Source organism: Hyaena hyaena, unplaced genomic scaffold (assembly GCF_003009895.1).
Source record: "Hyaena hyaena isolate Hyena2069 unplaced genomic scaffold, ASM300989v1 scaffold_504, whole genome shotgun sequence".
Lineage (NCBI taxonomy): Eukaryota > Metazoa > Chordata > Mammalia > Carnivora > Hyaenidae > Hyaena > Hyaena hyaena.
The window spans coordinates 737573-754574 of record NW_024081137.1 but is presented as its reverse complement, the minus strand read 5'-3'; the positions used below and the strand labels follow the sequence as shown (position 1 = coordinate 754574).

Sequence of the window (17002 nt, the reverse complement as noted above, 5' to 3'; positions counted from 1 at the left end):
CATGAGGAAATAGTAAGACAAATGCAAAATGTGGGACATTTTTTAAGACACCTCCTCTGGAATCTTCAAAATCAAGGTCTTAAAAATAAAAGCAAGATTTCTCAATAAAAGATACTGCAAAAATAAAACAACTAAATGCAACAGGTAAATTTTAATTGGATCCTAGACTGGGGGTGCTGGTGGAAGGTGGGGAAAAGCATAAAGAAACATAATGTGGGCAGTTGAAATTAGAATATGAAAAGATATTAGGTAATATAGAATTGATAACTTAGATGTGATAACGGTATTGAAGGTATGTAGGAAAATATCTTTATTCCTAGGGGATGCATGTTGAGTTATTTAGGACTGAAGTGCTGTGATGTCTGTAATGTGCTTCAGTGGTATACGTTTTGTAAGTCAGTCAATTGTTGACATAGGAAAGCATTTAGACATGGCAGTAGATTCCAGTTGAGTCGATGGAGTGTTCATTGTACTATTTTTTCAGCCTTTCTTTTGGTTTGAAGTTTTAAAAAAAATAAACTGGAAAAAGAACAAGTTCAGCATGATGAAAACAAAGCCCAAGCCTTGGAAATGGCAGGCAGGCTGTCAGTGCCAGCTTTGCCCAGGGCTTCTGCAGTAATATTAAGGCCCACTTCCTTCATCTCTTAACTTTGTTCTTGTACCTGCACAGGGTTGAACGCTCATAACATGTGAAGTGTGACTCTAGTGTTATTAGCCAAACTTGGATAGCTGTGAAAATCTCCAGATAAGATTAATAGAGGAGTTGGAGGGCAGAACCTTGTGTTACTCATTTTCAGCATTCCCAGTGTCTAGAATGTTGTGGACATTCAAAAACTGTTGACTGAAAAGATACCTGCAGGGAAGATCACATTTGAAGATTGTCTAGAAAAGTGAGAGCATGCCAGTGACCTTTTCCAAATCCACTAAGTATTTGTGGAGTTTAATAGAATTGAACTAGCTAATAGATAAATAAGGTTAAGATTGGTTCCAGAAGTAAGGGGAAGTCCTATTTTTAAGTGTATGTATGCAATAATGACTACATTTCTTTCTTTTTTTTTTTTTTAAATTCAGAAACCATACTCCTCTGAGTTAATAATCAAAGCACTGAGTGGAAGTCTACTGTAGTTTTTCCCACAGAGAGGGGAATCTGAGTTTTGTGAGAAATTGTCAGAGGGTGGTACATGCAATTATGCTTCTCCTTGGTGAGCTATGAGTTGGGCACTTAATTATGTAAAAAATATTGCAAGAGAGCAGTTGCATAATCCCCAAGAGAGTAATTATTGTCTATCTTGGCAGAATGCAAGGCTTTTAATCTGTAAATAAGCAATCCTATGTGGAAGAGCTACATGTAGAGCGATTCTGTGTTGTAAAGGTCTCTTATGAATTTTTTAGAGTGAAAGTAGAAGCTCTGTACGCTGACTGGCCTCTGCCTTTCTGCTTCAAAGGGTTGATGATGCTTCCCCTGTGGTTTTAACCCCTTCTGAAATATTTAAGCCCCTGAGAAGGATTACTGCAAATAGTCAACCTGCATCTGAGTTAAGCCTGTGAAAAATCTGAATATTTTCAAATACAGAGGAAGTAAAATGTGCTTTCTGTAAATTAAAAAACGGACCGATATGAAAAACAAAACAACAGAATAAAACATTGACAGTGCTTAAGGAATGCTCGAATTAGCTAATGGGTTTTTTATTGGAGGATAATTGTTTTGTTTTTATGTGTGCCATTGCAGGTCATAGCTTTAAAAAGAAGTAATTCACTTTCAGGGTATGTGTGTACTTAGGTGGGCTGAGTCTTTTAGATACCGAAAGAAAATTCAGGTTTTAAAACTGTCAATAGATCTGCCTTCTCCCTTGTTCTTCCTGTTAGTGTTGATGAACTGAACACGATCTTGTCCAGAGTTGACTTCTCCAGTTGAGTCCCCACTCGCACCCCTTTGCTTACTCAAGGACCTCATTTGGGTGACTCCCCTTCTCTTTCATGACCAGCTTTCCCCTCTCTACCAAGTTATTCCCATAAAAATAAAAACATGTTGTAACAGCTTCCATTGTTTTTAAAAAGCCCCTCCTGAGTTCTCTTTCTGACTCTGTCCTCAATCCTCTGTTCCCCTTTCCAGCAAACTGAAGAGTCTATCTTCTATATTTTCACTTCCTGTCTTCCCATTGTCTCTTTAAACCTTTTCCAAGCTCCCCACTCGACATGCAACCTGCTTTTGTAAAGGTGTACCCACGACCTTCACACTGCCAGATTACATGGATAGGACTTGGTCAAATCTTACTGTCATCAGTAGTTAACAGAGTTTATGACTCCTTCGTTCTAGAAACACTTTCTATACTTGGGTCAAGGGAAACTCTGTTCTCCTGGTTTTCCCTTCCTCAACAATCATTTGAGCTCAGCCTTTTGGTGGGCTCTTTTCCTGGTCTCCTGGGATAACTCAGTCCCAGGTCCTCTACTTTCCTCTTCTCCCAAAGTCATCTCAGGCATTATCACGGGTAGAAATGTTCTCTGTACTCTAAAGACTCCCAAATTTATATCTGGAGTACACACCTGTACCCCAGACTCCAGACCTGTCAGTCTAGTTGCCTGCTGCCCCACATCCCATTGGATGACTAATGGGTGTCTCAAATTTAACATAGTCAAAATGAAACACCTCGTCTTCTCACAGTTGTCTCTTACCTGGTTATTGCAATAGCTTCCTATCTGCTTTTCCTGTCTCCATCGTTGCTCCAGCCCCTTTTAGTCTATATTAAAAACAACAGCTTGAAAGACCTCGAATAAAACCTCAGATTATTTCCCTCCTCTGCCCCAAAGCCTCCAATGACTTCTGTCTTGGTCAGCATAAAAGCTGGTCCAAGAAGTTCCTTCATTATCTGACCCCATTACCTTTCTAGCTCATCTTCTACCTTTCTCCCTGTGACTCCCTCTGCCCAGCCACACTGGTCCCTTCCTTAGACATACATCAGACGCTTTTGCCTCAGGACTTTAGCATGGGATGCTACTTTAGGTTGGAATGCTTTGTCCTGTACTGCGTGGCTTACTCCTTCACCACCTTCAAATCTCTGCTTATCTGCTCTCTTCCCATTGACCCCTTCTCTAACCATACATGTAAGTGTACCCCTACCCCATCCCCATCAGTGCGCCCTATCCCTCTTCCTGGCTTTTCCTCCATTGCACTTAACCACCACATGAAAATAAAATAATATTTACTATTTTGTTCATGGAATGTAAGTTTCTTAAGGGCAGAAGTATTGTCCACCTTCTTCATAGCTGTGTTACCTGTGCCTATGAAAGTAGGCACTCCCACATTGCTAAAGGATTAATTGAAAAGCAACCTCAAAAGTTGATCGACTTTTTCTTTGTAATTTTTTTTTTTTAAAGCATTCTGGGTGGAGAGAGGATATAGAGCATTCAGAATGATCCCCTGTATACTAATAGCTGTTTCCCATTCCTCAGTTTCTCTGTTTGAAGAACATAAGGACATTCCTCACGGCCTGTTGTGAGACATTTGGAATGAGAAAGAGTGAACTCTTTGAAGCATTTGACCTGTTTGATGTTCGTGACTTTGGAAAGGTAATTATATTTCATTTTTTAATGTATTATTTTTTAGTAGGGAATGTTTTATCCAGTACTTTGCATTTATTGTTGAAGTAGGACATGTGACTTCAGGGGTCTAGGTAGCTGAATTATGTAGCTAAATTTCAAAAAAGCAAATAGCACTATCGAAATGGGAATAAAATTATTTTTCATTTAAAGCACTATCAGAAGAATGTTTTATCCAGAAGTAACCTGTTGGCTGTTTCAGAGAGAGGAGTACTTTTTAACATGCTACAGAGAGTAGGACCAGTGTTTTTTCCCCTCTGGTCTTTTCTATATCTGAGAGGCACCTAATTTTTGGAACTTGAGAATGTTCTGCTGTCCCGCTGCCTACTTTGACCCTTGGAATAAGGGATGGGGAAGACATGAATGTTTGAAATGTTTGAGATTGTCCAGTAATCCCATTGCTTGGATTCCAGCATATATATGTTAGATTGTTGGACTTCAGTGATATTTGTCACATGTAAATTGTTCTAATGTTTGCTATTTATCTGTATGTACACTAAATGCTTGTATGTAGTAGGTGAGAGAAATTTTCTCAAAAGTTATGATCCTTCATTATGAAGTGCTTGGACATCAACTTTTGCATGTCAGAAGCCATAAAGAGCCATTTTAGCTCCTGCTGACATAATTGTAGTATGAAAAAAAAAAACTATACAAAAGGAAATGGGTATAAGACTCTGGTTTCTAAGATTCCTTTTTCCTTTGGCAAGCTGTGATTAAACTCTTTTGAGGTCCAAAAATGTGATGGGGGATAACATGGTAACAAATAAAAACAAATGAAAACCCATCCTTCCAGTGGAGAGATTGGTAGCACATTTGTCTATGGCCATGATGAAAAGCCATGACGACAAAGAGGAATCAACTAGAATCCCAGGTAAGGTAGAGAGTCCTTTAAGATTTTGGCCCTAAAAAAGTCTTAATACCTTATAAAGAGGTTTCCTTTATTATTTGACCCTTCCCCTTAGTTTTAAAAAGTCTGTTGATTTTCCTTTCTTTTCACTCTCTTTGGGGAAATGAAAAATGAAAATGAATTAGGGAAATGAAAAAAGTCTAGATTTTTAAAAAGCTTTTAAAGGAGCTCTTCATTTTCATTCATATTTGCAAGAAATGGTGTGGACAAAGATTAGGAAATCATCTGAATTCTTTGGAAATACATGGCCTTGCTCTAGTGGAATACTGCTGTGTGCTTCTGTAATGGAAGCTTTATAGGAGCTGAGATATTGAAGAGTTGAATATAAACTGTATGCTTCTCAAGGGTAAATGTATTTATGGCTACTTAAATGTTTTGAAAATGATAAACCTGAAAGGTTAAACTTGGGGATGTCATTGAGAACTTGATCCTGTACTTCCCACTTTAAAATCACATACATTTTTGCTATTGCCAAGACTGGTGCAGTCTCCTTTCATTTGACTTCTATAAACCATTGAAAGGTAAAGAAATTAGGATGCTGTTCCATAATTTACCAGTGTTGCTATTACTCTAAGCAAAACTGTCAATACTGCCAATTAATGAAAGCTTTGGAGATAACGTGTGTCTTTTCGATCCATATATTTATATGAATCCTCACACTTGTTCTCTGACATGCAAGTTCTGTTCAAATTACACATATAGTAGAGATTGGAACAATAGTTTGAACGCAGATCTGGCTGATTCTCAATGCTACCGTGGTGCAGCATTCATGTAGCAGGTTCCAGTGCTTTGTGCCTACTGGCTCAATCTTCGTATCAATCCTATCACATAGCTGTCATTATCTGTATTTTAAATTTTAATTTTTAAGTTTAAAAAACATAAATAGTGTGCTAGAGAACAAATCATTACTGGTATTGTGACTATAAATTTCAACAGGTTGTAGACAGGTTAGTTTATTTCTCTTCATTCCTTCGGATTTAATTAAATTTTCAATTTTCTTAGAAAGAAAATATCCTTAATTGTATGCTCTGTCTGACTCAGTTCATATAAATAGTGAATCTAGGATTCATGTATATTCAACACCTTTTTGCCTAGGAATATATAAGTGTAATAACAGTGTCTAATGTTTTTATAGCATTTTGAAGCTTTGAGTGTGCCTCATATCACAGGCTGCCTCTGATTCTCACAAAAGCCTTAGAAAGGAAGCAAGCAAATGTTCCAAATGAGGAAACCAAGAGATTGGGAGGTTTAACAGGAATTTTAAGGCCTCCTTGGTTGGGGACAGAGTAGGATCTGGATCTGGATGAGGCCTTCTGGCCTCTCAGCCCTTTGGTTTTGTCTACCGTCTGTGTTTGGGTCTCACTGCAGTGTGAATGCTCAGGGAGAAGGAAGAACTCAGGGGAGAAAACTAAAGGACTAAATGAGATTAAAAAGTACAAGTGATCTGTGACCTGGCATCTAATAGCACTTTATTTTTTTTTTAGGAAAGAAAGGAAAGATTTTAGATACTGCATGAGGTTTGCAATATAATGGTGGTTGAAATTAAGAACTCTACCTTTACAGATGTTTCACAGGTTCTTGTCTCTGGGCATGCAGTCAGATTTGAGCTAACCCTCCCCCCTCTTCCCTGTGGTGTAGTCTGCTCCCCAATCTTTAAGTTCTCTTGGTTCTGGGTTCAGGAAAAGTACTCTGAATCATAGACTTTGATATGGATTGGTTTTCTTTTGGAAATTACCCAAATCCTGGGAAAACCAAAGGAATTCATGACATTAAAACCTACAAGTGATCTGTCACTTGACATCCTCTCTTTAGAAAGAAAGATGTTTAGCATACTACAGGTGTTAATCAACACGAATGAAAGTTTTAATATTTGAGATCATGAAGAACACACATATTTTGGGCACTCTAGCTGGGCTTATGATAATTTTGCCTTTCTGCATTACCTTTAATTCCTAGTGTTCAGTGCTTTACCCAGTGTTAACAGAATATTGATTTCAGATCAAACGCCTATGCCAACAAAAGTTAGAATACTTATGAACATCTTCTATAATTTTTTTTTAAATCTCACAAAGATTTAAAAAAGATTGATCTTGGGGTGCCTGGGTGGCTCAGTCAGTTAAGTGTCCAACTTCAACTCAGGGCATGATCTCATGATTGAGTTCAAGTCCCACGTCAGGCTCTGTGCTGACTGCTCAGAGCCTGGAGCCTGCTTCATATTCTGTCTCCCTCTCTCTCTGCCCCTCCTAAAAATATGTTCTGTGTCTCTCTTAAAAATAAAAACAAATAAAAAAATAAAGATTGGTCTTTTTCTGACTTTATAATAACAAAAAAATAAGGTCATCTTAGTTGAATTTTTTTGGTTAAGTATTGTAATAAATTCTTTCCCTAGAAAATGTTATTAATTAAAATACTTTTTTACATTGCAAAAGGATCTGTAAATTTGCTCATTTCCAAGCTGCCTATAAATGATTTTTCTATCTCTCTGTTTAGATTGTCATGTTCCGATTAACAATTTTGCTGTTTGGAACTGTTGCCTACTGAGCTGTCTGTTGGCACATTTATAGTGCGGAAGCACGTGGGATTTTTCTTGAATGAAACCATTTCTAGTGAGTAATAGAAATCCCGTTGCTGCTGTTGTCCAGATGAGTGATGAAGTCAGCTTCTTCCTTTGGTTGTTCTGGGTGATGAAAGGGCCTGTTTCTTACTACCAACAGACTTCACATCTGTTGGTTCAAGCATTGTTAAGCACCTTTCAGGTTTAAGCTGGTGTGTTTTCTTGAATCAAAGAGAATTACATCTGGCTAAAGGTAATCCTAGCTGATTTTCGTAGCAGTAGGGTGGTTGCAGTGTGTTAAGTTCAGGGCGTGCATTGTCAAAAGGAGTTCAATGCGCTGGAATAGGGATGGGTCAGGGGTACAGGTAAGAGCATTATTGAAAGGTTGTTTTCTGTTTGGGTTAGGAATATGGTTTCTGAGTTTGATCTTGGCTTGAATTCTTACTCCTTACTAGTATGTGATCTTGGGCAAGTTACTTAACCTCTTTAAGATTCAATTTCCTTATCTATAAATTGAAGTTGAATAGATAATGTATGTAAAGTGCTTAACAGAGTATTTAGATTTAAAGTATGTACTTGATAACTACTAGCTATTACTCTTATTGTTACCATTATTACAATTGTCATTACTAGTGTTAGTTGGTCCAATTCAGCGGTAAGCATAGTGGTTATTGGAGCACCAGAATTAATGACCTTGCAGGGGCAAGATGAAGAAATAAACTGTTTTTTCCTAATGTGGTATAGCATTGATCTGTTTTATTCTGCACAGCTGTCTTTGTCCCTTCTTCTGTGGGCTTGGATCTCCTTTGAAAAACCACACTTTTCCAGTCACATAGTTTGGAGTGTTTAATCAATTAGAATATCCTATCCCTTTGGCCACAGGGAAGGGTTCAGGGATGGAGCAAGTCACTCATTTGGGACCAAGATGATGTGTTGAGACATTTGCAGGGTCAATTCTGTTGTGATCTCCTCCAGCTATTATGAGGCTTGGGGTAGCCACAGCCATCTGGGTACCACGTGGCGTTTCAAAACAGATCCAGTTTTAGAGGGAGCAGAGCTGAGGAGGATCCCACATGTGAGGCTGGAATCAAGCTGTGCCCAAAGCCAAATACATAGATCTCTGGATTTCTTTATGACATGACCCAGTATATTTTTCCTTTTTTCTTAGGCCAGTTTTCCTTAGATTCCTCTCACTTTGGTTAAGAGAACTAAGTGATTGACCTGGTTTTGTCAGTCCGTTGATTTCAGTTGTATAGATATGTTAACTTTTCTTCCCTTACCAAAGTTTAACACAACTTGGACACCATATGGTAGTCTCCACCTGTTCTATCATCTATAGAAAAGGAGGTGTGACAACAGAATTCCAGAATGTCTGTTTTGGAGCATGTAAATAGAAGTATGGTCCCAGCTTTGTGGTACATGCTTTCTTTTCCTTACCATTGACTCACACAGTATCTTAGATCTTCTAGTTTGGAAGAGGCTCTCAAAGTCATCAGGCATTCTTCTCCAGTTTGTGCTGTATGGTATCAAGGAAATGGGCAGGCATGCCTCTGCAGAATGGGAACTCCCTTCTTCTTGAGGTCTCCAGCTGCATCTATCTGTTGGGCCATATGGAAAGATTTGAAGATGACCTTAAAACCACAGGGTAAAAAGGACGAAAAGAGGCCTCCAACACTTTTACTTGGACATGAGTAGGGCTTGGGGATGTTCATTGATTTGGGTAAAATGGTCTAAGAAGTCAGAAAACCCTACAGGATTCTGTGTGACCTTGGAGTTTGTTACTTTACTCCTCTGACTCTCAGATTCCCCATCTATAAATGGGATAATAGTTTCTACCATACAGAATTATTGTGAAAACAGGGTTCATTTATGTAAAATGCTTGGCATATTGTTCAATAAATGATTGAGTGAACAAGTAGATCCAATATGGAACCAGTAGTTTGGGTAGAAACCAAACATTCAGGATTCTGAGTGTGGATATGCGTAAAGTCCAAAAGAGGATTCTAGTCCTATTTTTTGAAAGTTTATTTTGTTTGATGCTTTCTGGCTCAGATTAAGAAAATTATAATGCATGTGTTTGTGCATGCATGTATGCACACATAGTTATTTATACTTTGTTTTCCTAGGTTTTTTTTTGGTAAGAATACGTTTAACGTTTCTGTAGTTTTTTAAATGTTTTATTTATTTTTGACAGAGCGCATGAACTGGGGGAGGGTCAGAGAGAGAGGGAGACACAGAATCTGAAACAGGCTCCAGGTTCTGAGCTGGCTGTCAGCACAGAGTCCGACGCGGGTTTGAACTCCTGAACCGTGAGATCATGACCTGAGCCGAATTCGGATGCTTAACCTACTGAGCCACCCAGGGGCCCCTTAACTTTTTTTTTTTTTTAATGTGTAGAGATTAGTTGAGAGATCTAGTGAAACTTTCCCTGAACGTAGTTGATACCTTAACACACATTAAATGGCCCCCCATCCCCCCCATATAAATCAAATTAGCAGCTACATTAGATTCAGGGGAGATGGTTTAGTTCTTTACTTTAAGTACATCACCATTTAAAAGTAAATTTGAACTTGCTGAGAAAACCAAAGGATATATGGTTAATGCTGAAAAAGACCTGAAAGTTGTCCATGTAATGGGAATTCCCAATCTTTTCCACTAAGAGGCCTTAGTGTGTGACCCCCACCACCAATGTGTTTTATTAGCACCTGCTGCTATCAAGCTACCTTGACATTGTGAGCTCAAATTTCTGGCCCACCGGTAATGCCTTATTATTATTTTCTGAGAGTATTTGCTTGGGTGTGTCCTACACTTTGTGATCACTTTTTCCTCCTTTCTAACCTAACTGGTTTACCTCATGGTGTATGTTTAAAGGTGGAAGGACCTCTTCTTGCGTAGCCTGTGCTGTTAGCCCAGGCTAGCCTCTCAGCACTTTTACCTGGGTGCCAGTTAATCTCCATGTTCTCATGCCTGATTACAGTCCCTGCGGGTATTGGGGAGCTTACCCTCTGAAGCACCACATATATCCCAACACAGCAATACTGGAGGACCTGTAATTGGTTTCCTACTACCTATGCATCTCCTTGGAGCTTTACCTGGTTTTCCCGGTCACAAGAAAACCCTCCCTACCAAAGATCCATGAGCCTCACCTGGTAGCTTCAGAGACCTCATGCTGGCATGGCTTGGAAAATTGATATTGGATAGTGCACGTGCATTGGTCAACAACTGGAAATATTTTTCAAATATCTGTACAAACATTTTTCAAACATCTGTGCTAAGATGAATTATCTTGGCACGTAAACATAATTTCTCTTTTTGAACTCCCAGTCTTGAAGTTTGACATCACTCGAAGTATGTCTCATCCCAAATTATTCAAGAGTCCTTGGGGCTTTTGCAGTCATAGGGCCCTAATCATTCTTGGTTCTAAAACACCAGAAGGAGCTCAACATCCAGTGGACGGTCTGCTAGCATGCTTCTATTAAAGACTGGTCCCAAGAGTGTCCTCGGTAGCTCTTGTTCTCTGCTGCTGCCATGCTAGTGTAGCTCCAGGGTCACTCAGCCAGGCACTACCCAACGCACCCCCACAGATCTTAGCTCTGCATTGAACCTGTCAGGCCACATTTCCTGGTCTTAGCAGTGAATTCTGTTCACTAGCTCCTATTATTCTTTCCAGCCAGCAAACTTGATTCAAAGCCTCCTTATTCAGCCACTACAGGGGTACTAACTTCAACTGGTAAAGCAGCATTTGGGATCTCTGGTTCCTTTCCTTCCAGAAGGCCCTGGGTTTGTCCTGCAACATTGGCCAACTTCCAGCCTAGCTAGAGCAGGCTAGCCTACCAGGGCTAGTGTGAGGAGTCAACCTCTGTCAGCCCACAAAGGCCTTCTTTACTTTCTCCCCCTTGAGCAGTGGGTGGTTTGCTTGTATTTACATAACTAAGGGAGAGCTTTCCAGTGATTCCTTCCTAAACAAAGAAAGCTTGTTCCAAGGCCTCCATTTGTGTCTCCTTAAGCCTAGAAGGAGGGAACAGCTTCTGGCCTTCCCTAAAGTGTCTGTCTGGTTGGCTTTTAATACAATTTCTACATCATTAGCAGTATTCTTTTTTTTTTTTGTCATCTTTTTACAGAGCTGACCTTTTGAAAAACCTCTACATCTATTTCAATCGTTTTTGCCAGCATATTTCATAGGGTACTTAACCAGGCAGATTTTTCCCATTTTTACCACACCTCACAAAACTCTGGTACCTGAGCCCTACAGAATCCTTCTTTACACCTTAGTGATTATTCAAGTTCTTTTTTTTTTTTCTTCTTTTGGACTGCTTTCTGATTGTTTTTTGAGCCAGTTCAAAAAACTCTTAACTGCCCTCCAACCTTATTAGTACAGTTGGAAATCTCTAGAAGAGCATTTCCCAAGGAACTCCATTGTCTTGAGAAATATTAATAGATAGCTTGAGAAAAATATTCTTGTACAAGTGAAGCTGCCTATATCCTTTTTCTATGGTATATGGTATAGTAGAGGTGCTGATGAGTCCTATAATGAGGAAAATCGTTAAGCTTTTGTTTAAATCTAGGGCTTCTTAAATTTTGTATATAAGTAACTAGGTATCACAGTTTATTCAAACTCACTATGTATAAATTGAACTATTTTATTTTCTTCCCCCATTTTTATTGGGATAAAGATACTCCTTTATTCATGCTGCTAGGGACTAAATGGTTATATATGCTTCTGTTAAGGTCCTTGTCCCTGGTGTTATTGTAACTTCTAAGCGTGGAAGCATCTAAGTAGCTTCCTACTTTCAGGTTTAAACCATTCCAAACAAGTCTTCAGACTAATCTTACAAAAAATGCAAGACTGATCATGTTACTCATAGGTTTAAAACTTGACAGTGAATCACTGTTGCTTATAAGAGAATGAAGTCCAAATCCTTTTACAAATCACACAAGGTTATTTGTGATCAGACCCCTTGTCTGCCTTTGTAACCTTATTTCTTGCTCTCCTACTTCTCTTCCCCACCTTGCCTCAATCGCATGAAATTCCTAAAGTCAGCAGTCTTTGGTTAATATTAATATTGTTTCCTTTGCTTAGAATGCTCTTTCCTCCCCAGAGGAAATGGTCTTGAGTGACTTATTTTAAGATCACACTCAGAAATACACTGCTTGAAATCTGAGAATGTATGATTTACCCAGAGCTCTGGATGTAGTTGACTCTTCGATGTGTTGAATACCCCCCGCCCCCCCCGGCCCCCCAGAGCCTGACTTTGCTAATGGGTCTCTGCCTGTTTCTTCAGTTCCAGCTGAACCTTTGTCCTCCTCTGTCCTGCAGAAATTTAACCTTTGTCCCATTAAATCTCTCATCCTCAGCTCATTCTGAGACTTTTAGATCAAGTAAACCTGGTTTTCCCTCTCCCCTGGCCCCAGCTACCAACATAGGAAAGTTCCCCAACTTCTCAGGGGCTTGATTTAAAACAGCCCTGATGGGCTGTGGTGAGGAGTGTGCCTTTGATTCTCTGGTGATTTGCACACTAGCGCAGTGTGGGCCGTAGGCTCGGTGGTAACGTTAGTCTTCTGAGCAATTCACCCATCATTTCTTCCTCCTGCAAATGTTTGCCAGCTTACTCTTCCAGGCACTGCTGAGTGCTGCTTAATCAACATGGGCAGGCATTCTCCTCCCCTCTACTTGCTGTTTGAGTTCAGGAAACAAAACAAGTAAGGCATAAATAAACAAGACCATCAGAACCAATGAGAAGTACCATTGAGGAAATAAACAGAGTAGAATGATGAACTACTGAAGGAAGGCACTTTAGACAAGGTGGTAAGAAAAATCTCTTTACAATCCCAGAGACCCAGCACAAAGCAGATATTAGTAGTATTGCATACTTACTAAGAATTAAGTTTTAGATAAGTCATACAGCATGTTTTAACTAGTCTAGTCCCACTTCTTCCCACAGAACCCCTTGAATTGTCCTTTAACCTGATCTGTTTCATCAGCTCTCAAATCTCTTCTGATTCTAAACTGTCACTTAGTGGTAAGGGTAATATGGACACATTGTATTTTAAAAATTAATGTTAAATTTTGATAATTCTTAGTTGTGTAATCCTCTCTAAAAGTAGTAGGCTTAGGCTTTTAGCCCAGGTCTATTCTATTTTCAGTAATACTGGCATTCCTTTAAAATCTTGAGAATACATAAACTGTACATATACACTTACACATATATAAAGGCATTATAAAGAGATGAAAGCATGTTAAAGAATGTTGCTTTGATTTTGCACCTTAACTTGGTATAGTTTAGAGAACACTGGTAATTCCAGAAGTGGGAATTTAGTTTGGGAACTGAAACTGACCTTCTCTTTGCTCTGTCAAAGTTTCCTCCAAAGATCAACCTCGAATTTTTTGGATGGTAGTTTTTTTTTTTTTTTAATTCTATATATGTATATACATGTAAACAAGCACACAGATACAGGTTTACAGATATACCAAGATAACTAGACTTATTTATAGACTTACCATCTGTGGTAATTTATTGTACCTTTTATTTATAAGCCTGTGCATAAACATAATTTATGATTTTTTTTAACTTGCATGCGTATAATTTAAATACCATATAGTTGAACATTGTAATTCCTATTACATGATCTATGTGAGCTTCGTTATATATTTGGTTAACATTGCTTATGTACAAGCTTTTTTTTTTTTTTTTTTTAAGGCTTTAAACCTTAATTTAAATTCTCTCTTGAAGGAATGCACTCTATTGCAGACGGTATAATGTAATAATGTATATTGAAATTATTACAATATAGAGTGCTAAGTGTAATAATTGACAAATGAAAAGATACTGTGTAAGAGAAAGGGGATCAGCTGTTCCTAAATGTGGTTAAGGAAGGTGCCTCAGCATTTATCCTTATGCTTAATCTAGACAGAAAGATAGGGTTGCTGGTGCCACTGGCTGTTAGGAACTTACCAAGACCATGTCTTTGTTACCATTTTACTTTATCCTCATGGCAACACTATGATGTTGTCATTTATTTCCGTTTTATGGTTGAAGAGACTGAAGCTCAGAGTTACAAAACAAATCCTGGCTTATAGATGATGCCGCATGGATCTGAGACCACTCCAGAAGTCATGTTCTTAATGGTCTTACTGCACTGCTTCCAAGCAGAACTGGGAAAGTACTTTCTAGACAGAGGGAAAGTCATGTAGGAAGATACAGAAGAGGAGGATCCATGTGGAATGATTGTAGTTCTTCAGAGAGTCCTGTAGCTTGTATAGAAGATGCATGAGGGTAAGTAGGACCTTGAGTACCCAGCAGAGACTGGGGCCAGGGTGGGTGTGCTCTGGGGTCTTGCAGTGTCTGCACTGATTCTGATGAAGGACCAGAGAATGGTTTTTAACAAACAGACTTGAGATGAACTGTTGTACAGTTTGACCTAAGTGCTGCCATCGAGGGGAGACTGTATAGGATTGCTGTGAAGCCAGCGATTAGAAGGGCAGGTGAGACGAAAGCAGTGTGCCTGAAAACTGTGGCAGACCTTTCCAGAGCAATGGCAAGAGAGACCCAGAGTTTAAGAGCTTTTCAACATTTAGGAATTGATGTGACTGGTGAAAGGGCATGTAGGGGGAAGAGAGAACAGAGACTTCTGAGCTGCTCCTGAGTGCCTGGAGGGGAAGTGGAGGTCACTGTAAGGGAAATAATGGGGCAGCAGCAGGTGCAACTTACAGGGTTTGTTTTAGCAGAGGCATTCTAATGGCATTTACAGTCCCTTTCTGTAGATCTATTTTGCAACTCATTATGCTTTATTTTGCAAACATTTTTACTACATTTAATGTCCTTTTCCCTGTATTTCATTTTTGATGGTTTTTTTGCACTCACTGATTATCTAGTAGAGATTTATTTGCTCTGGTAGAACACTTAAAAACTTGTTTTGGGTTTCATAATTTTTGAAAACAAATTTAAAATTTTTGTAATAGGACACTTTTTAGGAAATATTTGTTCTAAGGCTATGGCAGATACTTGCTGACTAGTACACACATTCTTAATCCTAGATTAGCTTCTGGTGACATCCCATCTCAGCTGTGTTCAGGGATAGTTAACCTCCTTAACCCTGTTATTTTATTACCTTAAGGCTTAGGTTATCCAAGGCACATAAGCAGTTCATTGAATCTAATTTGCTTTTGGGAAATTGTTGCTGTGAATGTGATGTGTGAGAGCTCCAGAAGGAGAATTGATCGGTTAACTCCAGTAGGTGCTATTATAGGCAATTTACTCTTCTGTACAAGCAGCAATGGTGGAAGACTCCTGGCCTTTCATGCTTTTACTGTTGTGCCTGTGTATTTCCTATCAACGGGATCCTCTGGAAAAGGAGGATGGTATTTTCCATATTTATTCTCCCTGTGTATGTTTTTTTTTTTTAAATGACTTGTGCACGTCTGTGGCAATAAAAGAATGCTGGTGTTTACATTTCATGCTCAGAGCAGTGGTGGGGGGTAGCAGTGGATGAATGCTCTCATCTGCATGGGGCTAGCAGAGGAAGTGTGCATCAGGAGTGTTAGGAACACCAAACAACTACAGGAAACAATACCTGGTAGTCGCTGCAGCTGTGTGGAGACCAGCCCTGCAAGCTTCCTCTGGACAGAGCTTAGTTTCTGTGTTGCTTATTTTCTACCTAAAGCACCCCTGTCTTTGGAGGACTGTATCGGAGAAATAGTAATTGTTTATGGGCCTGCCTTTAGTTTGCCTCAATGCCAGTAATAATGCCCCTTGGCTATGAAAAATCCTGCCGAATCGACATAATGTCTGAGAACTAATAGTGTCTGGACAAGCCAGGCACAGAGCCGACAAAAATCATTAGGTTGGAATGAATGAATGGCATTTATATTTTCTGCAGTATTCCCTCTGGAGCTGTGTCTGCCTGTGTGCACACAAGCAATTACACACTAAATGTGCTGGGTGACCCTAGGTGTAGGTTTTCCCTTGCTACTGTCCTCCTGTATTTCTGTGTGAAGGATAGGAAGGATGATGCTTGCTGCTTCTGGGTGCTGGGTACCTTATTCCTATTCCTCAGGCCGTCTTTTTAAAGTAGGTGATGACTCATACTTTATCTTAGTAGACAAAATGATCACCTAGAATGGATGTGTTATGATATGGAGGATATGTAGTACACAATTTTTATTCATCAGTTTAAGTGAATAATTTTTTTTATTTTGTTTTTATTGTTTGAGAGAGTGTGTGTAAGCAGGGGAGGGGCAGAGAGAGAGGGAGAGAGAGAATCTCAAGCTGACAGAACCCGATGCAGGACTTGATCTCTTTGAACCGTGAGATCATGACCTGAGCCAAAGTCAAGAGTTGAATGCTTAACCAACTGAGCCGCCTGGGTGCCCCTAGGTCGAGTAGTGAAGCCGAAGTGCATTGGCTGTGTGGATTGGGTAAAGTAATAAAAAAAAAAAAGTACATAGAAGGCCGCAATCAGGTTAGAATAAACTCTGTGTCTTTTCCTTATGTCTGTTAAGCTTAACCTTGCATTAGCAAAAATCCCTGCTGATGTTCCTCTAATAGCCTGTTAGGTTTCAGGGCGGGGGTGGGGTAGAAACAGCAAAGCAGTGTGAACTTACTTCCAGATAATAAAAGGATAATTTCTTAGGGAGCTAGTAACTTAAAATTTCATGGCATTATTGTGAAACTAGTATGAAATATAGTGAAAGGATGGTATTAGCAGTGGTTTTCCAAAAAAAAAAAAAAAAAAAATTGCTGAGGAGTTTTCACATTTGTTTTGATCAGTAGATGGCCCCCCACACTCCACCAAGGCTTGCATAAGTGGATAAATCCTTTTATAGATAAGCAATCAAACATGTTTCATTTTGGGGCGCCTGGGTGGCTTAGTCGGTTAAGCGTCTGACTTTCGCTTAGGTCATGATCTCGCGGTTCGTGGGTTCGGCCCCGCGTCGGGCTCTGTGC

At 39.3% G+C, this 17002-nt stretch overlaps 1 protein-coding gene across 1 annotated transcript in view; it reads left to right on the top strand.

The window, feature by feature from the left end:
• Nucleotides 1-17002, top strand: part of VAV3 (vav guanine nucleotide exchange factor 3) — a 353383-nt gene that overhangs the window by 81866 nt on the left and 254515 nt on the right. The window contains exon 2 of the mRNA XM_039254969.1: nucleotides 3451-3567. Coding sequence (XP_039110900.1) covers nucleotides 3451-3567 — 117 coding nt within the window. The remainder of the gene's footprint in view (nucleotides 1-3450; nucleotides 3568-17002) is intronic.